The sequence below is a fragment of the Diabrotica undecimpunctata genome, chromosome 1, assembly GCF_040954645.1.
Source record: "Diabrotica undecimpunctata isolate CICGRU chromosome 1, icDiaUnde3, whole genome shotgun sequence".
NCBI lineage: Eukaryota > Metazoa > Arthropoda > Insecta > Coleoptera > Chrysomelidae > Diabrotica > Diabrotica undecimpunctata.
The window spans coordinates 81,556,234-81,583,493 of NC_092803.1; the positions used below are offsets into that span (position 1 = coordinate 81,556,234).

Consider the following 27,260-nt stretch of genomic DNA (forward strand, 5'->3'; position numbering starts at 1 on the left):
GCCGCAAGATTGTGGGTATTTGCAAAGTAATTCTTTACATTTTGGCGTTTAAAAATTTGTGAGAATAAAAATTATGAAGATAGATCGAATCTACGTTTCTATACTATATATAATACAACTTTCATCGTTTGAAAATATTGAAAGTATTTGATAATTTTAAAATTGTTTTTTAACTCTATTTTCTTCACAGGATAGGATTCTTAAAAAAAAAAACAAACAGCAAATTATATTCTTTACACATGTCCTTTAATAATACAACGATTTTTAAGATATTCTAACACTTTTTACATAGAATAATAGATCTATATAGCAATTTAATCTAAAGTTTAACAGTCTATATTTTTTCTTTTGTATACCGAGCATACGAAATATAGGTTTTTTTAAATCTCTACTAATCTACACAAGTAGCTGACTTAATACTCTAATATAAAACAAGACCTCTTTTCACGCTTATCATTTCGATAAAAATATAGATCACAACCACAACAAGTGCGACAATTTAGAAAGTACAAAAAACTATAAAACAGATGATAAACATAGTAAGTTTTTGTTTTAATTTCCTTGGTTTTTCGGTCTAGTTGTAATAAAACATGTGCTTTGTTCAAACGTTTCAGCAAATTGCCATTGTCAATGAACACTTTATTAAAAATTAGAACTTCGACTATTTACATGTTATACAATGATGAGGCAATTCGCTGAAACGTTTCAACAACAATAAACTGTTTTATTAAAACCAGATCGAAAAAACAAGAAAATTAAAAAAAAACTTCTATTTAACAGTCACGCTCAGGAAATAACAAATATATATATATATATATATATATATATATATATATATATATATATATATATATATATATATATATATATATATCTATCTATATGTATATATATAATAATATAATATAAATAAAGAAAACTTCTATTTAACAATCACGGTCAGGAAATAACAGGTATGTATATTATCTTTTCATTGTGCAAATATTCGTAGTTTAGAAAATGATTTTTTTACAACCATTTAAGAGCTTTTTTGCGTGCCATTGACAACTCAATTGACATGAAAAATTGACATTTACTGATAGTTTTGAATGAAAAGATTATACATATAATAGGCATATTTATAAATCAAAACTATATCTATAACAAGTACTAAGTCAACTATTATAGCAACAGTGGTCAACACGATTTTTTAATATACATAGTAAGTGATTTTTCATCGAATTGATAACAATTTTATACATAAAAATAAATATTAAAATAAATATTTATAAATCATTTATATTGGAATGTGAAAAATAAAATATATTTTAGTATCATAGATTATATTATATGCTGTCTAAAACATATGTACATATATATATATATATATATATATATATATATATATATATATATTATTTCTAATAAATAGAAAAAACCAAAATCAAATTTTCATATGCGAGAAATATAATGTGCGTAAAAAGTTGCTATATCAATAATAAACATTTTATTGACACTCTAAAAATTTCCAAGCTCAGATCAAATTAAATCTAGAACTCTGTAGCAGTCAAGCTATTCTAGAACCACAAAAATGTATTGCAAAATTCTTTTAGTAGAATAAATACAGTCCTTAACAGCCAAATTTACCTTTAACAACCTACAACCATTTTCTCTACGAAGGCTGGTAGGAGATAGCTAAAATGTATGTAGGCAGGTAAGAATACAAAATAAAACAGAATTTTAACAGTATTTACAATATACCTATAGATATATCACACGTATCGCTTGTTTTTTTACCGGATCCCGCATCCTGTATACCAAACGATATAAAAACCATAATAAGGGCCGCAGTTTTTAGAACGCACTGTATACAAGACGAGAACTATAAAAGAATGGCTATCAATAGGGACGCCATTGCTCTAGTCTCACTTTTTATGACAGTACTTCAACTGTAGCTATAAGAACTATGTGCTATATTGGCTGTCATAAAAAGTTCATACTTTCGCTAGATTTTTGATTTTTTACAGTCTTTTATGGGTTGTGTAAACCCTTTTATGAAGTCAGAGGACTGAAATCATTCATCGCAAGCTTAAACAATTTTGTTGAGAATTAGAAACTTTTAATAACTACACAATTATAGTTTTAACTTTGGTCGTATTCTTGTAAATTTTTAAAATTTTAATATTATATTCTATATTGTTATAGTTACATTTATAGGAACATAATTATTTTCTCACATACAATTTTTTGATTTTGACTATTTTTCTTATCGTTTTTAACAAAAAATAAATTATACAAAATATTTTTAAAAGATTTTTAAAAAATTTGATGATAAACAGATTGGAGGAAACCATCTTTTGTCGAATTTTTAGGTATTTCCAATGCCCAAGGTGTCAACAAATTTTCATATCAAAATTAAATTAAAATTTGCGATTATTTATTAAATAATAACTATTTGAGATAAACAGACTGGTTTTTTTATATTTAGTAAAATATTTGTAAAAATTATACATTTTCAAAAGAAACTTTAAGGTTTATAGTTCCAGAATCATATTCCTGTCATCCAATCTGCCTTTTTTAAAATTTATTTAGATATTAATTAACATTATCAACATCTTTATATGGCATTCTTAAAAGTATGCTAATTACTTGACTAAAAATGCATTCCTCGAGAATTGTTAAAATGTTAGAATGTCTTGAGTGAGGGGAAAAATGATATGTATCTTTAGATATGTGTCTATGTTCATTTAGTCTTTTACCTCTATGAATTTTGTTGAGGAGTGAGAAAGTGTAGACGATGATGGGGTGGAAGGTATACTAATTATTGTTTCACCACATATAACATCAAGATATTTTTTCTTTTACAACAAGAACACTGAACAATAGGATGGACTATTCTTGGGAAACATCAATTTAAATTTGCTTTAAAAACATATATGTAGTTTAAACGTTGATACAAAGTCAATATTATTATAAGACCATCAACAAAAACATACGACTAAGCGTTTTGGTATGCAACTTACAGTTTAACAAGAGCATCGAATATTGTTAAACATTTTTCCTTCTATATAATTGCTAATTTCCCACTAATATGTTACTGTTGTTCCATTTTCTAGGTATTTGCTTGTATTTTTTATTTACACTAATGGTTCTTTGTAGTTAACATTTTTAGTTATTCTCCTATCATGCCCTTTTTATCCTTTAAATTTCTACTTAGTTTATGGCGAATTAATGGTATTTATATTTTAATTTACTTCTTTTTGTTAATAAATATTGCGGATTAGATAACCCTCAAGATAATATCAGTAATCTTATGTGTAAAACTATATTGATACCCGTGTTACTTTAAATATCGATTTTTAAAATTTCTAACATTCAGATAAAGTGCTTTTGTAATAAGTAATTAAATTAGTAGCTAAGAAATCAAAGGTTGTACAAAAGAAAATATTAAGCCATTCTTAGAAAACGCCTCGGACAAAATATATTTACCCACAAAAGTAAAAAAAAAACAGAGTTTAAATAGCAATTTTAATAAAATATAGCTTTTATAGGTAGTTGTTGTAATTTTGCAGGCTTCTCGCAAAAATAAGCATAAACGCTTAGACAAACCTGTCATACAGCCATCCAATCCGACTACGATCATACGACTGTATGACAGGGGAAATAACTGTGTCTTGTGAATGCCGCATACCGTCGTATAATGAATCCTATTCCCACCAGTGTCCGTTGTCTCTGAGATCATACACCGACATTGTCGACTATTCGTATCTTTGCTGCGGCTTGGTGTTTAGGTTTTGCTTGGTGTTGTTTTCTTAAAACTGAGATTACGGTAGCATGATGATAAATTCCTTTTTTCGTTCTAAAATTTTTCCGTCGATTTATTACACGTTTAATAAAATTAGTTTATTCGAATGTAATAGAACAAGATTTTATATGAAAGCAGCTTATAAAATAAACATGTTTTTTATAAGTTTGTTCTAAGTTAAAGAAATTTTTTAAATTTCTAAGATACAATTTTACTTATTTTATCTAGAGGCAGTAAAATGACTACAAAAAAACCTCTGTTTTGTTCTTAAGCTGAGATCAAAGCAGAATATTAAAAATATAAAGTCTAAACTAACAAGTATCTTATCTGATGCAGTACTATAAAAGATTAATAATCATATCTTACTTTAAAAATACTTCAACCGCTGTATAAGAGTCAAGTATGTGTCTTGCCTGGACATTTTTTTTTTAATTTAGGTTAAACTTATTAAACGTCCACATCGGCATTCTAAAGGATTGAAAAAATTTAGTCCCGTTCTCTACCAGATAAGGTATTAGTGTAACCAAGTCTCCTTCTACTTGTCTTTTTTTCATGTACCCAATGTTTACCTTCACTGTTCTATATCAACGATTTTTTTAATTAGATCTTCTTTGACCAGATTTTTGGAGCAATATCGGAGAGGAGTACAATCGAAAGGCTTCATGATAGGTGTGTTCAAGTCTTAACAGTGTTACTATTACCGACTGTAAAAATTTGATACAGGCAAAACTTATTGTACTTCATAATACAAGGACTAAAAACATAAAAACTTTACAATCATGGAAGATTTTTATAATGTAAAGAAATAATAGGCTTAAAAACCAACATCACAGCTTCTAGTTTTATTTAAGTTACAAAAAATAAATTAATATAAATGACAAGTATTTTATATTATCTATGTTTTCGCCGTACTTCAGCTACTAAATCGATAAATACAGGTTCAATATTATACCATTAATAAAGCACGTAAGTTGGTAGTTTTCTTTAATACAAAAAAAACTTGGTCAAGAAAAGTTCCTTTGACCTTACTCAAAAGATCCTTCCCTCTAAACCGCTGTTAATGATTTCTATCTCCATAAATCAATCAAATACACCAGTTTTTATGTTAAAAATGGATAAAACACAATAAATATAAACTGTTAATTAAACTTATATTAATGTAAGTGTTTTAATAAATTATTCAGATTTAATTTTGTTTTATTCGTACTTTGAGTGTGTGGAGAAAATACAGTATATTCTTTGGTTAGAAAGAATTGTTGTTCCTCAATGTCGATGATACTCGAGTTTGAAATCTTCTTCTAACCTTGTTACAAAAAAAAAATATTTAATTGAAAATATGTATAATAATGGACGGCTTTCTATATGAATCTAAGGAAGAACTATTTGTCTACATTTTTCAAATATCTAGCTTAACTTCTGAAGAAACTGAATTTTTTGTACAAAAGGTAATTAAAATTACGATTTACTACGACCACGAAGTTGGTTTCTACATTTCTTCTCATCCATTGACATTAGTAGGGATACTGACTGCTGTCTTTCCTAAAATAAGTAGGCTGTTTTTCCAGAACTGTTGCATTTCATTAAGTTTTAGTATATAACATAATCAATTGAATACAAAGTAAAAAACTGCTTGTTGCTATACTGTTACCCAAGAATAGTTCCTAGAGCTTACAAACAGGAAAGTGAACAATGTAACAAGAAACGATTCAAACATAGTTTTTGGCAACTCATTTTTAAGAAAGATTCGTCTTTTTGCAGTAAGCTGAACAAGAAATAAAAATATTAGTAAAATTAATAATACTTAATTTTTTTATATAAAGAAATTGTCAACAAAAATATTGCTATGTAACTTCTTATCATGTGTTTTATTGTTACTTAGATGGTGCTACTATCTACTTTATCCCTTTTGACGAAGTAATATTTCGAGTTTTTGACACCAGATAATGAACCATTACACAATACTCCCAATACTGTTCTATTTTGAAAAAAAAACAAACAGATAGTTAAGATCATCTTTGGGATATAAATAAAAGAACTATAAACATTATCTTTGAAAACCAACATTTATTTAAAAATATTTATTATAAAAAACATGAAAATGGTCTGGTTGAATTGCCAAAAACTTTTACAAATTGTGCCAACATTCTGGGACGAGCTCGATATTGTTCGTTGGAAAACAAAATTAACAAATATATTGTAAAAATAAAACGACCAATTAATGATGTGGCTCGAATATCCGACTAAGTATAAATGATATGTTATTTGATATGTTTAGTTTTGGTTCAGACTAATAAGATTATATATCAAGTCTATAACAGATAAAGACAATTAACTACGTAACTGTTTAACCCACAATTGTGAAATTTCGATTTTTACACTTTATTACTTTTACGACCGCTTTAGGAATGTAATGTTTTGTGCGTTTCACACAACAGTAGGTGATACAGTTTATAAGGAGTAAGGTACAAGGCAAGTCATGATCTAATTTTGGTCCAAAATACGCGAAAATCTACTTCTATTGTAACTCAAGACTATATTACATTATTTTTGCACATTATGTAAAATGCGAGTTAGTACCGTTTACGAAAGCTCATTAGTGCTGACTTACCCTGTAATATATTACAAAACGAATAACTTACTGTGCTTGTATGGCAAGTTAGGGTATTTAACGTAAATCATAACACAACATACATTGCATTTGTTTCTTAATCTAAAGAACTTTATTCTATCGTCCTGTAATGCGGTACCTTGAAAATAATCACAGACGCTTTGACCATGTTTTTAATTGTAAAAATCTTATTAATCTGAGAGGAGTGATATGTTTTCTGTATTATTTAACAAATATACTTTTTCTAAAATATCTACAATTTGAGCTGGTTTCGTATGTCGGTGATTTGGACTAGATTTTTGGCTATAATTTGTAATATATTTTAATGAATCTCAACGTTGTTATGAAAAGTCTTTAAATAAATTTTTTTTTAAAGTTTTCTAATAAATGTTTTTTGTGGTATTTAGTATTCATCTCTTCATGTTATTTACCTTGACGTGGAGATGGAACTGGGGAAAAGCTCTCATAAATAATTTAGACGAGATACCAAATCGCACCTGCTTTTATACTAGGCCTAATGGTTACATTGACAGCTTTATGTAGGTACAGACCCCAATTTCATCTATACTCATGACTCTAGAATAAACCATTTCAACATGAACAAAAACGGGCTACTCTAAGAAAAACAAAGGATCCAAAAAGTAACAAAACTACCTACAGAAAACATGTACAGTAGACCAAGGAAAAGTTATCAGTCCCCCAACATTGGAACAGAAACTAATATTAGAGGATGGGTTGCGTACTCTTATAGACAACACACCCAGATTCTTGAGATATCTCGACGGTGGTTATCTGGAACTCAACAACTTAAAAGACTGTACACTGTGATGCAATGCAGTCTATTTGATAAAAAGAAATTTAGGCTAGTTGGGGACAGATAACAGTATCGGAACCTGTATCTTTTGTAAATTTACCCTTTCTGTAAGAAAATAGTGACTATTGTCTTGACGTGCATTACATGCTAGTGGAGATTATTAAAAGCACAGTATTTGTTACAAAGGTTTTACAACCAAGTGCCAAGTGGTAACTTGTTTGAGCTAAGGTAAAGAAAAAAAAGAAGAAAAGAAGAAGAAGAAGATGCGGTATTTCGCTGGATGAATCAAGATCATGGATTTCCGCTTTGTTCTGTTTTTCAAACCTTAATAAACATTATTGTTTGTCATCGGTAAGGATTTCTTAAATTTTTTAACACTAAACCAAAGTTGTTTCACTGCAAATTGCCTTGATCTTCAATAAAATCGTCAACCCAAGATACAGTTTTCAATGTGTGTCAAAAATCTAGAGCACAAACCAAAAAAATACGACCAGTTCAGTCTACACATTGCTATCTATAATTATATTAACAAATATATAAATATCTCAACCCAGAAAACAAGCCTGACTGTCCAGCAGTTTTTATATCCAACTATATTTTAGCACCTAACCTTACTCTACGTTTGGAGAATTGGCGGGACCTAATACGAGATGCACAAAATAGAGATAGATTTTAATTTTTCTTTCATTCGAAGTATTTAGACGCTATTTAAAGAAGAGGCCCTTAATTAAACATTACAAATTTTACTTTGCTGTATATATACAAGCAAAATGATTTTTTACGGATGTATGTAAAAAGGTGTTGTACCATTGATATTTTGAAGGTTGAATAAACCTTTCTCAAATACTTTTTTGCGTTTTTTAAGGAAAATGGCTTAATAACATTCGTTTATTCACATTTTTTTTTGTTTATTTGATTTTTTTTATTTAGGTTTAGTTTCACTCTACAGGGTCTGTGATATAATGTTATTATTATATTTTAATGAATATAATATAATAAACCTAAATTAAAGAAGAATACCTATATACAAAATTCGCCCACTTTTTTTCTTTCTTACTATGTCCCTTTCTTTTCTATAGTTACATAAAGTGTTTAATATAAAGTATAAACATTAATAAAATTATAATGAGAATTAAGAAAATGAGATTATATAATGTTCACACTACAGTGTAAACAGTGTATGCTAAAATAAGACAAATAAGGGAGAAAATAAAACAATTATTTGTTATTTTCCTTCTGTTTGAACCCATATTCATCCAAGTTTCTCTACTGATCTCTGCTATGATTTAACCATCTTTTCTGTGGCCTACCTCTATATAATTTCAGTTTACTTAGTCTCCATTTTATGACTCTGCGCGTCTATATGTGCCGGGTCTAACTCTGTTTCATTTTTGTTTTCACCCATTTTACAACATTAAAAAAATGCTGGAAACCTTGCATTATCTATGTATGTCTGTCTGTTTGTATTTTACCTTGAATATAAGTCTTCCGGTATTATAACAGATTTAACGACAAATGGCATGTTGAATGAAAGATTATAACACAAAAATTCTGTTTTAATGTCACCGAAATAGTACAAGCGATGTATTATTCGACGCGTCTTAGCAAGACGAGAACAAATATTTACTTCCGGTTTTTATATCACGTCCGGTTAACAATTCCTAACCCGAAGTTTGCCAAAAACTACTGGCTTCTGGTTCTACTTCCAGTCCCGTTGGGTGAAAACCTAGGACTTCGAAGTTCAATTGCTTGTTTTCATTTTTGCTGTTACATCTATGATTTTACAACAACCTACTTTTGTACTAATTGATATGGTTAAGTAGAAAAATCTATGATTCTATTAATATTATTAATTAGTGACTCGTACTTTTTGTAGTTTATTTGTTAATATTTTTAAAGGAATGTTCATTTTTCTTCTCATTTAGGTACTTTAAAAAGACAGTTTAAAATAAAAGAGAAGTTTTTCATCATCATCTCAGATGATATTTACATTTGCATGATACGTCAATATAGAACCATGTGGTAAAATTTTTTCGGTTTAAGTTTAATACAATTCTCTAATATTAATTCAATGCTCCGCAAATTGTGACGTTCTTCTTCCATATAATCTTTTGTATAGATTTTTTTTACAACATTTCTGTTAAATTCTCTGTATTTTTTATCGTTCTTCCTTTTTGTTAAAAATGATGTGTACGTTACATTATTTTTTGTTGTTTTTTTTTTGTTGTTCTATTAAATTTGGTATGTTACGTGTCATATACTATTTATTTTTCTCGTATACTCATATTGTTTTTTTATATATAATTATGACATATTATTTGAGAACACCGCACTTCTTTGAATAAAACTTATTGCCCGATTAATATATACAATATTTACATTGTCCAGAATATTACACAGGAAGACAATAATAAAACGATATAAGTCTGGAATTGGAAATACCGTTTTAGAGAAAGCCTTCGGTGTAACCTGGATTATTACTTTATAAGGTCGATGTTTTCATAATGTATGTTCCACGTTTTGACTTAAGATTTATTGTTTTTAAGTGAACAAATTCTACATTTTTTAAAACTTGGATTTTTCATTTGATATGACTCTATTGAATAGAGTCATTGAGTCAATTAAATAGGTACAAAAATAATTTTGGATCTTGATTTATATATACACTTTTTCATTTTAATTTTATATTATGTTTAAGTATGATTTTTGTCTCTATTAGGATTTCTTGGTGCATTATTTTACTAATAATTTTCATCTGGATGGTAGGCGTCGGATTAATTCAGTCCACTCACAGAGTCTTCGCTGAAGAAAAGTAAACGTTGAAACACGTATAGGAGAATGGTGAGAAACTAGAATTGAATCGAATCTATATTTATATTTTTATTTTCTTATGTATCTCTATGATTATTTTTATTTTGTTGCAGTTAAAAATACTCCACCCAAAATTAACGTATAGTTTTAAAATTAAAATTTTAGACAATAAACTTTTGCTATATACCGATATATACCGGTTTATCGTAACGATTTATCGGTAGAACTATTTATTTTGGTTTAAACACGTTCTGCTAAATCAAGTAGTTTTTCAATCCACCAGAAGCAAGGATATCAAAATTTGTCAGAATCTGGCTGCATTAAAATCGTTACTCTTTGCGAAGAAGGATACTCTAAAGTTGGCCAGCCATTTGCACCATTTATTGGGGAGAACTTCATACTTATGAATAATAATGTCAGGCACACATTGCAAGAATCGTGCAACGATATCGTCAAGAGGTTAAAATTCCTGTCACGATTTGGCCTGCAAGAAGTCAGTAAACGCCAAATGAGGCAATACTAGCTTTAAATTAATTTTTTTTTATTTATAAAATTTTCCATTTTGTCGTTTTTTAAGCTATCTGCTAGTCTTACTTCAATACATTTCCCGTTAAAAAAAATAAAACATATTTTATTTTAGTTTTTTTAAACCAACTTTAAAAAATAAAACGAAAATAAAAAATTAAAATTTTTGTTTCAAAATTATGCGTTAATGTTGGTGCGCAGTGTATTTGTATCGCTAATATTATAAAAATTAAAAGTTTTTTTTAACCATAATCTTTTTAATTCGTTTAAAAGTATTAAATAGGACATTTAGACTGGACCTGGTAAGGAAAAAACAAGATTATTTTTAACCAGACAAAGTGTGACTAAAAGTTATGACAATATGACAATATCGATAACGATTACAAAAAAATTGACATGACGTAAACAAATCACACAAAAAGAAATTTCTAGTTATTGTAAATCCAAATTACACTTGCATAATCAAAATAACCTAATTTTTTTAGTTATTTTGTAAAACTGTGGACACTCCTGCAAAATCACATAAAACTATTAAAAACTTCCAAACAATGTACTTGTTGCTACAAGTAATGTACTCGTTGCTTTTTTGGTAAATTTATATTATATATATATTTTTACTTGCCCTGATAAATAACAATGATATTACTCTTATGAATTTAGTTTTAAATAGAATTAAAGATAATTAGAGAACACCTTAACAGTGCAAAATAACAATTTGTAAAAATTTTGTTACAAACAAACAGATTCAGATTTCCTACCTATTAAGAAAATCTTACAGATGTTATTTTTTTGTACGTTTATAGCCTTTAACATACTGTAGTCCCTTGCAAAATTTTTATAAACTTAAACGAATGTTATTTAAGAATAGTTACTTTTCCAAGCACCCACCTCTATCGATCCCAAAACTTTCCCGATAAAAATTGACACGTCACAGTATGATTTTTTTTTGTACAATATAGATACATCTATCTCTATTTTACTGACTAGATACAACGAAAATTTCTTACGGAGTACAAGTGCTATCTCACAGCGTTGTTTGGAAATTATCTATAGGGTTAGTGGCATTGGGTCTAGCCCCTCCTCCGCTACTAACCGAACTCCTGATCTTGCTGATCTCCGAGGGTGGTATGTCGTCATCGTCCGTCTCCAAAGCTGGGTTGATCCTGCCGTTCCGTTCGTCTTTGCCGACCATAGTGGCCGCACCGTATAGCTTGCCCATGGCACCTTCAACAAGGAGAAGAAAAATTGAAAACATTTTTTGTCCAAAAATTTTAACAAGATAAATTAGTTTATATATTTACCAGAGGCCATCATCGACATTTGTTCCCCTTCTTCGCTTGGTTCTCCTACTCTTTGGATATCTTCGGGAATATTCACCACACAGTGGAAGAAGTCATATCCAGGAGCCAATCTTCCCGTTTCAAAGACCCATTTTGTCCACCAGGACACTCCAATCAATGTTATTAATGACATTAGCATAGCTAAGGTCCTGAAAGGAAACAATTGTCGCTGGTTTTCTTCATCCCAACCTACAACAAAAGTAGTTTTTATGACATAATAGATGGAAAATAAAGAAATGAAAAAGATATTTTTTGATTTAAACTACCAAAAATATTTGTTAAACTAATCTTCTATAATAACTAGTATGGTTAAAACTAATAATTTCTAATTTTTATTTTTTTCAACAAAAACTATCAAGTTCTTGTTGAAACTCACCTGGATAATAGATCAAAGGATCTAGATACATAAGCTGCTCGCCCCCAGATACTCTAACCAAAAACGCTACGATATAGGCTGCTAGACTGCCATAAGTATTACAGTACTCCTTAAAATGAACAACCATAAGAAGTTGGGGAAAGAGGATAACGTAGACTAAATCAGAACACATAGACCTAGAGAAAAAAAAATAAATTTACTGTAGTATTCATAAAGATAAGTTTGGTTTCGGAACTATTTTATTGTAGCATATATTGTTAACTTCTATAATTTATGAAAATAAACCACAATTTTAATTAAAATATCTACTGTGTATTTTTTTGGGCATGTTTAAGTTAAATATTGTTTTATATGGGATTGAACCATCGCTTTCAACGCATTTTACAGGTTACATCTAATGATTTCTTAATTTATACAATTATTTTGTAAACCATCTCCGTATACAAAATCGAAACATCAAAACAAATATGTAAGATGTAATTATCATTACAATCAATTTTGATTTAATCCCATATAAAACAATATTTAAAGTATTTTTAATTAAAACTGTGGTTTATTGCTATAAAACATAATATAAATATAATATTCTGCATGTTCTTGTTTATGGACTCTATTACTTACCAGAGTCCATATATCGATGGGATCGTCAAAGCCATTACGGTCGCTAGCACCCCAACGATTAATATGGAGACCCGCATGACCCAAATGATCTCCATCTCCGAAGCCTTCTGTCTAAAGATTAATTTGTAGACATTTCTAGCAAACATTGAGCTGGCGGATAAAATACTGGAATCAGCAGATGACATTACGGCTGCTGAAACAGCACCTAGGCCAAAGAAAGACACAAAGCTTGGAGTTAAATACTGCAATACCATCGGAAGGATCATGCTAGTCTCATCAACAGTGAGTGGATAGGGACCTTGGTAACCTGTTTCATTCCAAGCTATAAAAAGACAAATAAGAAGTATTATTTTTATACTCAACTAATTTTTTTATGACTTACCAGTAGCTTTTGCTATTGCTCCGATCAAAACAGGCGGTATGGCCATCAAGACACATCCAACGGCAGCTACATATGACAACACTTGGGCTCTACCTGCTGACTTGCTACTCAATACTCTCTGGAAATAGACCTGCCAAGGTATACCTCCAAATACCAGCAACAACCCATAATCGATGTAGTAGAAAATCTCCTCTGTCTTGATGTATCCTATCCAGTCTACTTCCATGGATGACAGTGGCGCTACATGTTCATTATTCCACGCGAAAGGAATACACATCCAGAGGCCGATGAAGATGCAGAATAGCTGAATCACGTCGGTGTATGCTACAGCGTATAAACCACCAAAAAGTGTGTAGAAGACGGCAACACATGCGCTAAACATGACGCTGGTGCGGTGGTCCATATCAATAATGACACTAAGGGTTGCCCCTAGTGCTGCTAAGATGCCTGCTGCCCAAAACACCTGCAATATAAACAAAAACAGTTAAAATACAACGATAGACCACCTGTAATAACAAATAAGACAGCTTTTAGTATGTATTTAATATTTATATAACATTGTCTACTTAGGAAATAATATATATTTACTTACCTCCCCGCAAAGGGCTGGCAAAAACAACAGTCCACCCATTCGCTCTCCAAACGAGTCCTGTAAAGGATCTAACATCGTAATGTAGCCCTGTTGTCTCATCTTGTTGGCAAAGAAAATACCACCGAACACTAAGCTGAGGGAGTAGCCGAATGGAGCCTGACACCATACTAAGCCTGATGTGTAAATGGCCTCCGCGGTACCGTTGATATATCCACCACCCACCCATGTTGCTGAAAAAAATAGACAATATTAAATTGTTTTATTCTTAATTCAACGTTAAAGTGTGAAGAGAAAAAAAGAACAGAATGCAAAATATATATCATCAATGCATAAAATTTTACACGAAAAAAAAAGAAAAGATCCCAGCAATCGACATAAAATGTCACTTCAAAATTATTCCTAATTGTGAAAATGGTTACCTTACCCCGTTTTAAAACCAGGGATTTTCATTTTATTCTTAATGATAAAAGTTTTATGAAAGGATTAAAACACAAAACGACGTCAATCAAAGGCATCAAAAGGGACAAGTTAAAGTGGATTTCATATAATCAAATGACTTATCTTCCAATAAATTCTTTCCAGGAACGCAACTCATATTATTGACAATATCATTTTAAAGTCTTCAAATTTATAATATATATGTGAATTGTCAATATAAGACAAAAATTAAAGTACTCGAAGAATTTTTTACCAAGTAACAAAAACACAATTTCTTTCATTTATTAATGTTTTGTATTTTAAGAACGATTTTTAGAATGGATGTCTAAATGTCAAATAAACTTATTTAAAAGTAAAATTGTGGTTTATTTCCAAAAAAATTAGTAAATTGCATTAAAATACACTGCGCTCCAAAACTAACGCATACTTTTAAAAACTCTGGTAAATCAAATAATTTTAATGTTTAGATTTTTGTGCTAATATATATATATATATATATATATATATATATATATATATATATATATATATATATATATATATATATATATATATTTTGTAAAATTTTTCGAAAGAACGGTAAAAATCGCTGATGTTTTTACCATTTTTTGCAAAAAAATTAAAAACATGCTAATTGTGCTTCATTTTTAGTTGGGTTGGATTACGTTGTGCTGAACATTTAAAGGGGTTTTTTAAGTTTATTAAGTGTTTTTTCTTTGAAATGAACCACCAGCAGCAAGAAAATCGAAATTTGTCAGAAAGTGACTGTTTTAGAATCGTTACTCTTCGCGAAGAAGGATACACTCAAGTACAACTCGCTGAACGTTTTAACGTCATCCAGTCAACCATTTCAAGAGTGTTAACACGTTTTTCTGTTACTGGAAGTAACTCGAGAAGACCCGGTCAAGGCCGTAGAAGGGTTACAACTCCTAATAAAGACCGGTTTTTGACACTTCGTACACTGAGACAAGGGTTTGTTACCAGTACTTCTCTACAAAATAAATTTTCGAATCGTTATAACTTTAGAATTAGCCAAAATATGATTAGAAAAAGTCTTGCCGAAAACGACCTACACCCTGGAAGGGCACCAATTGGCCCATTATTGACCAGAGACCATAGAAGACAAAGATTGCATTTTGCTCGTGAAGATGTTGATTGGAATAATGACGATTGGGGAAGAATATTGTTCACCGATGAATCCAGGTATTATCTTTTTTCTGGTGACAGGAGAAAACGGTGTATAGAAGGCCTGGGGAACGCTACGCACAGTGTAACATCGTAGGGATTGTACAGTATGGCGGCAGCTCGGTAATGGTGTGGGGTGGGATTAATTTAGAGGCTCGTATGGAATTAGTTAGAATATATCGCGGTCGGCTTACATCGCAGAGGTATATAACAGACATTTTAGAAGAGCATGTCGTGCCATTTGCACCATTTATTGGAGGTAATTTAAGGCTTATGCAAGATAATGTCAGGCCAAACACGGCAAGAATTGTGTGGCAGTATCGTCAGGAGGTTGGAATTCCTGCCATGAATTGGCCTGCGACAAGTCCTGACCTCAACCAAATAGAACATGTTTGAGACATCATAGACAGATGACTACGACAACTACCTAATGCACCAAACACATTAGATGAACTGTTTTTGCGGTTGGTTGAAATTTGGGATCAAATTGATCAAGAAGAAATCAGAACGATTATTCTGAGTATGAGAGATTGTTGTCAAGCAGTAATAAATACCAGAGGATGCAATACTCGATACTAGTACACGGTACTAGTATTTTCTTCTACTTTAAAAATTTCAATTTTGTCATTAATTTATAATGTTAGTTTGTTTAGATCAGTTGTTTGTTCAGATGTTTAGATTTATAATGTTATATTGTTAATTTCAATCCATTTTTTGTAAAAAAAGAAAAGTTTTTTATTTAAGACGTTCTTAGTTAACCATAAAGCAGAAAAGAACAAACAAAAATCTTTTCATTACAACTCAAAATAAGAATTTTAAAATTATGCGTTAATTTTGGAGCGCAGTGTATTTACGGCATGTCGTCCAGTCTAATATTAAAACTAATGATACATCACTTACAATATAAGCTATGAGTAAAAGACTTTTTATCAAATGAAATCACCAGCTAGTATCACCGGATTCTTTAGCTTTAGATTCTTCAGTGTAATTTTGATCATCGTCGGTGTTTGGTCATGTCGGTAGTAAACAACGGTTGTACTGGAAACTTTTTGTTGTTTTTATATTTTGAATGTGAGTATACTTTTTCTTTGTAGTGATTTAGTACTTTTTTATTATATAATAATTATAAATTATTGATTTTAGTGTTTATGAATTTTTTAAGAATATAAATATTGGGGATTTGCGATAAATTAAAACGAAGATAATGATTTTCCTGAGTATGGAGTTCTATGGATTGAAGCTGTGTTCCAGTTTCGACAATAATTCTTCAGGCGAATTGGTAAATATTTGTCAATTTAAAGATATAGAATAAATTTATCGCAGGCATATTTTATATATTAAAACATCTATCAAGTTTTATAACATTCGTCTTTTTATGTTAAGCCTTTAAGTAATTTTACAAAAAAAATTAGACAAAAGCCAAAGAATTACAATTAGTTAAAGGTATTTTACTTGCGGGATTTCTGATAACATTTCTGATAAAAGCATTGTTGATTTTTTATATTATGTATGTTTGCTGTATCTTCACGTTATTGTTTTGTAATAAAACATTTTAAATGCCCACAACGTAAAATTAATTTTATTTTGTTTCTTTTTGCAGCACAAATTGTACAATGTCGCCGGTGAGTAAGGGAATGAGTCAAGGGTTTTATATTTCTATTACACTGTTTTATGTACCGTTAAATTTATATACTAAAAATATTTAATTTATGTACTATGTAGATTACATTAAGGTATGCTCCAATTGGAACTTACCCAATAGTATCCGACAAAAAGGTCTGGCATCTGTATAATTACAGTATGCATCATTTGATGCTTACTACCAAAATATTCATTTGCTGTAGCCTTCGCGAAATACATTACATACATTAAGGTATGCTCCGATTGGAACTTACCCAATAGTATCCGACAAAAAGGTCTGGCATCTGTATAATTACAGTATGCATCATTTGATGCTTACTCCCAAAATATTCATTTGCTTTAGCCTTCGCGAAATACCTGTATTGGTTTTTTGCTTTGAAATTTCGTTTTTACCGATAAAAATCGAACGGGGTGCTTATACATGTAGAGCTCAGTTCACGACTGGCACCCTGTTTTAACCAAAAGCTCTACATATATATTTAGAAATGCTTCTGCAGTTGAAATATAGTTAAGTCTGGACCAGTTTTATTTTGAGGAACATACTCTTTCAAATTTTGTCCTTTGCGTAATCCATATGTTAGTTTTTTTATCCGTTGTAAGTTATTCCCAAAAGATTTCTTTCTGTAAGTCTCTGGTATACTTATAGTTTACCATCCAACACCTAGGTTTCAGAGCCTTATGTGGTGACTGGTAGAATACATTCAATGAAGGTCTGTTTTCAACTTCAACAAAGAGAAATTCTCATCTAATGATTTCGTGTTCTTGGTTTTGTTTTTTTTGTAGTGATTAATTGTCTGATATATATATATATATATATATATATATATATATATATATATATATATATATATATATATTATATATATATATATATATATAATATATTTATTTTACTGTCATTTTAAGTGTGCATGAATCTCTTCCTATAGTGTGCCATAATATTTGCTTTTCTCCATGTAACTCCTTTTTTGCCAAGTTGTTATGCTATTAAATCGTTAAAACTTAACTGCTTTTGCTTAACATGCTTTGCCATCGATTCTATTGTTAATTAACCTATTATATAGCATTACATCTTACCCAATCTCTTTTAGTTACTTACTGTTACTTTCGTAAATATCTCATCTCTGCCGCCTGTATCTTATTTTTTGTTGCTTACCTAACGTAACTTATGGAGCCAGTTTAGTCAACTGTACAGCCCTATTGTGCCCAGCTGTATAGCCTTAAAACATTTGTTTTAGTATGATTGGTTATTTCTTTCTTTTTGTTGCCTGGTATAATTTATTCGCTTTATATATCCTTTTGTTGATCTCTACTTCTTGTCTGCCAATTTTTCAACTGTCACACCTATACATGTCATCACTATTAAAAGTATTCAAACGTATTTACCTATTTAATTTACACTGCAGTTATGACCGCCACGTTTGATTTCTCCTTGTTCATATTCATGCCTAATTTATTTGAAGCTTATAATAATTGTTTCACTCCTTTGGATTTCTTCTTTTTTAAATACTAGTATTACTACTTCATCTGCGCATCTACGCGTCTGACATCTGTTTTTAGTAGACTTCGGTACCCTATTTGTAGTGACTTGGTTTTAGTGAGTCATTTTCTGTAGCTCTTATAGTGCTACTTATTGTGCATTGATGATGTTGCTCAAGTGTATCAATAAGTATATAGTCGATGTGCTTTTGCGTTATTCCGTCGTTGGACGACGGAGGTTACTTTAGGTATATGTTTTGTATGTATATCCTTTATATCGACGGTGTCACGACAGAAAGGCATAAGCGTCATGGACAGTTTTTTTCAGGAGACACAAAAAACGTTTAATATCGCTTAATATTTCTTTTTTTACATTTTTTTGGCATTTTATTATTATCGAACTGAGGCATTCTGACTTACCATATATGTTATTTATAAAACAATTATTATAAACATGAGATATTTAACATTTTGGTGCTTACGCCTTTAATGTTAGGTTCTCTGGTGTTTAAGCCTTTTTGAAAGGCGGTTACCATATTTCGAAATAAGTATTTTGATCAAAAAATGTCGCTTAGGAACTTGTACGCCTTTTAATTTTACGGAATTATAACAAAAATGGAGAATAAATCTTTTCATTTTAAAGCATAACAATTAAGTAAAAATAATACAAATTAAACAATACACAATAATATATTTATGAGTTTCTTAGAGTTATATTGATGTAAAAAAATACAAAAATAAAAGTTAATATATTTATCACGTTATATTAAGTAAAAAACAACAAAAACTATTAAAACCTACCATTTTTTCTACATTGATAACTAAGTAAGTTGTATTATAAAACTAATAGAAATAAAATGCAAATCAAAATTTGATAACAGAAAATAACATTTATCAATAACAAAACAAACTAATAGAAACGAAGAACCGATATAACAGAAAATTTAACCAGTTGATGAGCTAGAACGTAGTGAGCTAGAACTAATGCTGTCAATTTCAGTCTCATTTTTAAAAAATACTGTCAAGGATGATGAATCTGATTCGGAGTTTAAAGAATCATTTTGTTGTATAAAATCATTACAACCTATCTTATCATCAACTAATATACTAAAAACTATTGCGGCATTATTACTACTATCATCAGTATCATCACTATCTGAGTAAGGTACAAGCTTTTTATCACAGGTTAATAAATCAGTCTCTTCTTCGGCAGTTTCATCAATATTCGAAAATAAACGGCTGTCAATATTTAAATTTAGACTTAAGGAAAACTGAAATCCACAATGGCATCTCAATATTACTTCACAGTTCAATTGTCTGCATGCTTTTGCGAGCTCTCTTCCTTTACTGGTGGTTAATCTTGATCCATTTCGCATTATAATCACCTCTGATGACGACTCTACTTCCTTGGGAATTCAAAAATGTTGTGTAAAAATCTGACTGTATTTTATGTTTTGTCGGACAATATACCGCTGAGACTACTAGATTATAGGTTTACATTTGGATTTTCACAGCCGTGACTTATATTTACTCTGTTTGCTATCCCATCTTCTGATGTTTTTGTGTGCCCTATTTTATAATTATTGGGCTTCCTCCTTTGGCTGTTTTTTTTTGGTAGATAGTGTGGTATACCTGATATCCTTTATACTTGATATATAAGTATTTAGTGAAGTGTGTTTTAGCGATACGATATATATTAATCTTCTCTATATCAAGAACAGTTTACAATTCTTTTTGGTGTTTCAGAAGGCTATTGGCATTTCATTCTAAAATTCTTAGGTGTCTAGTCATTTTTGATTATAAGAATCGCTCCTTGTGCGCCCTTTTCCAAGTTTGTGATACGTGTATCTAGCTTTTCCAGGCTTTTTAAAATAAGGTTAAGTGTTATGTTAATGTTTGATGTTCTATAATTCTGATTTTTTTTTAGTGTTATTTGCAGTAGTTCGTTCTGTAGTTACCTGACTGTATTGTCTTCTGCTCTAATGATAAGTTTGGTTTTGCTAGAGTATTTTTGACTCCTTCGGCTCTCTTTGTAATAATGCAGATGAAGTTATTTTAAAAACAATCTAAATTACGCTACATGCAACTTTGAATAGCTAAAAATAATTTTTGGTGATACAACACTTGAGATTAAAATAACAGTTTGTTTAAAATTTTTTTTGACTTAATTATAAGTTAGGAATTTGTTTATAGTTAAGTAAAGCAATTTCTCACACGAAACGTAAAAATATGTAAAAACAATTCTTAAATTCTAAAACTAAAGCAGAATTTATTTTACAAAATAAAGTCCAGTTGTCTGAAAATGGCTACTATGTATTTATATTTCTATAATTATACTTTAGATGGAAAAAATATTGTGAACTATGACTTGGAACACAATCATGCAAACGAGCTCCAAAAACTAAGCCGTCCAGTCATCGGCGACCTCTACAATAGGAAAGCTTAGGAGGCCTTATCGGAGAGGTCATCAAAAAAGATTGCAATTTTTTCTTTTGAATAACACCTGACAAAAACGGACATTCCTTGAATTCACAGGAATATGAGTACGAATAGTTTTCCTTTTTTGCCACCTGTACCGAAAGATATTGGGGAAGACCACCAAGCGCTCCGATAGGTGAATCCGAAGACGTACCGCCATGAATATTTTGTGTTGCATAACAATCGCCAACAAATTATTATTATTTTTGGCTGTCTTCAGAATTTACGTTGCTTGAAGAAAGTAGAGCTTACATGGATGCTACATTACAATATACGGCAAATTTTTCTTCGAATTATTTACCATCCGTGACTTATTAAATAGATATTACGTGCCTCTTATATTCTGCATTCTTTTCGGCAACGAGTGAAAATTTATGTTAAGTCCTTTACTCAATTAATTCGTTGCTCTAAAGAAGTTGGTGCTGTTTTGAGTCCATCACGACTTGCTTGCCATCCACAAGGCTGTAACTGCCGTTTGGCTATTACCAAATCAAATTGGGTATTTATTTCATTTAACTCAAAGTTTATTTACCAAAAGCCAAAATCTTTGCTTGTTAACCACTTACAACAGGGGAGATTTCAACGGCAAGTGGCTGCACTTATTACTTGGTTTGCTATTTTTGGACCCCGAAGAAGTCGGCGAATATTTTGACAACAATTTCATGGCGGACATCCCTAACCTGCCTTCATTTATGAAAATTATTGATTATATGGTAGAGAACTACATAATTTATCAGTCTCTTTCTCCTTCAACGTTTTAAGTATCCCAGTTTAGCCATATACATTTCACCACAAAATCATGCGAATCCTTTGATTCCCATTTTCCAATTGTTTTTGCCATTCTTGACCAAATATCCTCACTTTTGTGTATATGCTTCTACAGCACCAAACAATCGTGTACGTAAAACTTTAAGCTCTACATGTACCTATCCCTAGACTCTCCAAGAATGTCAATTAAGCGGAAGACGTCTTATGATTTTGATAAATTTTGTTATACAACTATCATAAAAGCTTGTAAAACTAAATCTGGTGCTTATTTTTATTATGAAATTCAAAACACTTTTTTATTTAATTTTTCATCTTACAAAATAGTAAGTATAAAGAAACTAAATAGCCTTATTAAATGTTTTTTCAGTGTGTATATACATACATTAAAATTGTAGATTATTTATTTTCTTTTGCCTCCTTCTCCTTAAGCCATTGTCGGGGCGTGGTGACACTCTGAATATTATTTGGCTTGTTGTCTCCATTAGCTGCGATCCTGTGCCATATGGACGGCTTCATGTAGGGATTTTCCCACCAGAGTCTTCATTTGGTCTACTTATCGTGTTGGAGAGCTTCTTCTTGATCTTCGGCCTTCTACATTTCTTCTACTACCAATAGTTCTATGATCCCCGCTCTTCTAGCTATTAGGCTGAAGTAAATTAAATATACACGGTTTAGTTTTTTTTAATAGCCTATCTTTTATTTGAAGCTCTTCCAGAATTGACAGGCTGGTTCTATGTTCTGTCCAGGACATGCATAGAATTCTTCTATAGATCCACATTTAGAAGACTTCGATCTTATTCCTATATATTCCTATATTCTGAGAGTCCATGATTTAATTGGTTATGTGTGTAATGAGAAAAATAAAGACATTGACCAACCTGAGCTTAGTATTTCTCGTTATTGTTCGGTCTTTCCATATTTTAATTATTTTAGATGTTGCGGTTTGGGCCCTTGCTACTCTACGCTTTATTTCTGAGAACTAATTGCTATTATTGGTTATCAGGGAGCCCAAGTATATAAATCTGTCTACCACTTCGAAATTTGCCACTTGGTGTATGTACGGTAGATTATTATTTGCTCTGTCTACGATCATTATTTTTGTTTTTCTGGTATTGGTATAAAGTCCGAATTCTTCGCTTATCTGGCTGAGCCGTGAAGTGATGGTAATCATTTCGACTTCATTCAGTGCTAGTATAAGTGTATCATCTGCTAATCGCAGATTGCTGATTTTTTTGCCTGCTATAGTCATTCCTCCATCCCATGCGTATAGTACTTTTCTCATTATATATTCAAAATATATGTTGTACAACAATGGTCAAAGTATGCAGCCCTGTCTAATTCCTTTTTTTTTTTTGTTTTGAACGCATCTGAACGTATTCCGTGTATTTTAACTTTGGCTGAGTTTTTATCATACAGATTTCTTATTATAGTAACTAGATAAGGTACCCCTTTATTTTCCATTATATTCCCGAGGGGATCCCATTTTACTGAAGCAAAAGCCTTTGCATAATATATGAAACAAAACAGCATTGGTATGTTGTGTTTTGTCGCTTTTTCTATTATCTGTCTGGTGTTCAGTATCTGTTCCCGTGTTCCTTTTCCTAGTACGAATCCGCATTGTTCTTCGGCTATCTCTGGGAGTAGAAAGGTATTTAACCGTAAATTGATTATATTTAGCAGACCTTTGCTTGTATGAGCAATAAGGGCATACGGTTAACAGTTCTGTAATTGCTGCATACAGTTAGTAATCCTTTTTTATGAATAGGGACTAAGGTTAATTCGCACCACTCATCAGGCCATTCACCTGTGATCCATATTATGTTGCACATATCCAGTATTACATATACGCCAATCTCACTCATTCATTCATCAAATTTTCGTAGATTTGTTCATTTTTATATTGTCAAATAATTTTTTATCGAGGTATTTTATATAATTTGGGATACTTTAATTTTTTTTGTTGTTTCCACAGAAACCGTTTTAAAAGCCAGGAAATTGTACTTAAGGATTTTAATGAAATCTGTCATAATAAATAAATTGCTAATCACGTCAAATTTAAGAATTTCTACCAATGATACCTTGAAATGTAGAGCTTTGCGCGTATAGAAAATTAAGTTTCTTTCGTCTTCTATACAATGGTGGCACACTCAAGTTTGTGAAGCGAAGCTTTTATACTGACGTTGTATTAGTTTATCTAGGTAGTAAAATGCTGAGGCGAGCGACACGGGAGAAGCGCTACGAGACGGCGTCACCGGTAGCGTCACGAAATAGTGGACTTCACATCGATTCACTACTCTTTATTAATTCGTTTCTAGTAATTATATATTTGTTCTAAGCAGGTTTAAATTAAAAGCTGCATGAAAAATAACAAAATACAGATATTAAATAAAAAGTAAAAAATTAAAAGAATATCTAACAATAAAAGATACAGTTAAACAAACAGAAAAATAAAAGCTACTAAATTCGATTTGTAACGATTCTCGAACGGTCAAAATTTTAAAGGCATCATAAATGTCATTTAATTAATAAAAATATTGAATCATCTGTTGAAATTTTTAGTCCAGATACTTCTGTTTTAAAATAATTTCGTATAGATACAAGGTCGGATTTTTACTATTATCAGTTCGACAATTGTATTAAATTGCGATAAAAATAGTTATTAATTTTTTATATCATTTTAAGTTGAATTTTCATCTCTATACTTTAAAAGCGATTTCTAAATCAACACATAATAAATATGTGCTAATTTAATACGACGTCTTTCTACGAAATACTCATCACAGTAAATAGTTAGGGGAGTCCATTTACGCCACGAGAGGGTCCGTTATACAACCCTATTCATTTTATTAAAATTTATAAAATTAATAAATAAATAATAAAACTACTACTAAAAGTATTATTTAAGTTAAAAAAATATAGAAAACATAATATAAAGCTTCGCGCTAGTCTACTATACCACAGTGCTACACCACAGTACAGTACAGCCTACTATACCACTTTTTTAGCTTTACCAGTTTTTCAGATATTTGGACTTTACCTATTTCAAATAAAATAACGAAGTTTGGGACTAATAAATAGCAATTGCTCAAAATTATTTTCAATAAAAAGTACACCATCGAAAACCTATGCAGCTGAATTATCATATCTCAAACGCGTTTAGATTGGAAGATACGTCTACCACGTGAGACACCCGATATAAATATATCAGTTAAATTTTAAAGTAATTTACTTAAAATAATTTCTGAATTTGAGTGACTCGTAGGCAAAGGTCGCTAAGTTACAAACTGTTACTAAGTTTTATTAGTCTAATTTCTGTGTTCAAAAAGTATAGACACATTTGTTGTTACAAAAAAATATATTTCTAAAAATTAGGTTAAACCGAAAACAAATCTCCAAATTATTAGCTAAAAACATATTTTAGTACAAATTTTTAATTTTCATGTATAATTGCTTCTTCCAAGTTCTTTCTGGTTCACTTTTAAGATACTTTGTCTGTTGGATTTTAGCCAGTTCCCTTTTTTGCCAGTTATAGTAACTTTCCTATTTAATACCTAATCCCCAATGACGTGCTATTAAAAAACTCTAGTGACTTTATTCTTTTGACCTGGAAATTTGGATTTCTTTTTTTGGCCGATTGAACTATGGGAACCCAACCATCGATATTTAAAATTCGATTATGGTGTTTCCTGTCCTTTTCAATTAACCCAAAATATTGATCGCATGTATTAAAACTATGTCCAGATATAAAAAATCTTTGTCCTATAACTTTAAGTAACAATTTACAATTTTAAAGGTAATTGCTTGACAGTAAAGCCACCTTTATATTCCAATTCTGATCCCCGCAAGCATCACTATACAAAATCAGATATTTGCTTGGGTCAGGTAAGTGCGTCTCAAGATGGTTTATTGAACATAAGGTTATCTCTTAAGCTCCTCGGGATGCCACATTTTCAGGCTAGATGTACATGTATCCTGTTTCTGTGACAGCATCATGGATGCCGTAGTTATACGTCTGCAGTTGTCTCTTATAATAAAATACACCTGTACTTAACTCAGGAGTAGGAAGAGTTTTCTGAAGATCAAAGACTAAATCTGATTTTTTTTGCTGTGATTCTTTTGCTTTATTTATATTTTGCTTTTTGTTTTCTTTAACTGCTTCTGTTTTTCTTTGGTGTAATTTCAATTCCACTTTTGCATCCTGTTTACGCTTTTCTGAAGTAACACGTGATTTTATTTTAATATTAAGACTGTCACACTTTTGCCAAGTATAGTCCGTCTAGAAAGTATCCGGAATTTTATGTTTTTCCTAATTTTAATAGATTTCCTTTTTGTAACATTTTAAGACAAAAGTAATGCATCAAGTAGGTTGTGCCAATAGTAGGTTATGGACAAAATCGCATAACAACACCATCTGTCAAATATTGTTGTTTGTAAACAGACTTAAGATTTCTGAAATAATGTCGCAAGTAGAAAAAAGAAAAGTGGTGGAATATTTGTATAAAACGGGTGTCGGAAACGTTAAAAAATTAGTGCCTTAAAGAAAAAGTGCAGTGTATGAGACAATAAAGAGGATAAAAAATGGCATAGATATGAGACATAGACCAGTTTTGGGTAGACCGCGTAAAATTCGCGGAAACAATTTAAATGCTTTAGTGGCTTTAGGTCGACAAAAGCCGCTTCTAGGGTTTAGAAAATTAAAGAACAGATTTGGAAATCAACGAAGAATAAAAGTGTGACCAGAAACTGTCCGCATGTCACTGAAAAAGCAGGGCTACATATCAAGGAATCCAAAAAAAATCCCTACAATGACAGCTCTGCAAAGGCAACGAAGAATATATTTTTGTCAACGTTTTCGAGAAGATAATAATTTTAATAATGTCTTTATATCTTATGAAAGTTGTTTTCAGCTTGGTGCAAATCATTTAAAAGTCCTATCAAGAGAAAATGTTACCGTTCAAATTTCCAAATTTCCCACTAAAATAATGATTTGGGGAGCAATATCTCAGCGTGGTGCTACACTTCTCTGTATAGTTAATGGTACTGTTGATAGTGCGAAATATTGTGACTTTCTAAATGGTTTTCTTTCTGAAACGGCTCATGTTTTATATCCAGAGGGGTGGCGTTTTCAGCAAGATAATGCAAGATACCATACTTCTGCTTATACTCAAACTTGGATGCAAAAACACGAATTGGTAACATTTCCGTGGCCAGCAGCATCTCCAGATCTTAGCCTCATTGAAAACATATGGGGACTGATGAAGATTAAAGTGGAACGAGCAGAGCCACGAAATTAAGAAAAATTGATTCGGTTAGTTTTACAGGCCTGGAACACCATTACCGAAAATTATGGCCTTGACCTAGTATCTGGTATACCTGGACGTTTAGTTAAGTGTTTGGATTTAAATGGAGGATGTTTTA

The 27,260-nt window shown here is 30.8% G+C and overlaps 1 protein-coding gene and 1 long non-coding RNA gene across 2 annotated transcripts in view; one reads left to right on the top strand and one right to left on the bottom strand.

The window, feature by feature from the left end:
• Positions 1–809: 809 nt before the first annotated feature.
• Positions 810–27,260, bottom strand: part of ChT (choline transporter) — a 59,161-nt gene continuing 32,710 nt past the window's right edge. The window contains exons 3-8 of the mRNA XM_072544511.1: positions 13,854–14,083; positions 13,262–13,724; positions 12,880–13,201; positions 12,259–12,434; positions 11,844–12,071; positions 810–11,766 (exon numbers count right to left, since the gene is read on the bottom strand). Coding sequence (XP_072400612.1) covers positions 11,567–11,766; positions 11,844–12,071; positions 12,259–12,434; positions 12,880–13,201; positions 13,262–13,724; positions 13,854–14,083 — 1,619 coding nt within the window. The 3' untranslated portion in view covers positions 810–11,566. The remainder of the gene's footprint in view (positions 11,767–11,843; positions 12,072–12,258; positions 12,435–12,879; positions 13,202–13,261; positions 13,725–13,853; positions 14,084–27,260) is intronic.
• LOC140439475 (uncharacterized) lies at positions 16,464–17,100 on the top strand. Its single transcript, XR_011950630.1, has 3 exons — positions 16,464–16,547; positions 16,620–16,755; positions 17,077–17,100. It is a non-coding gene; the product is annotated as an uncharacterized lncRNA (long non-coding RNA).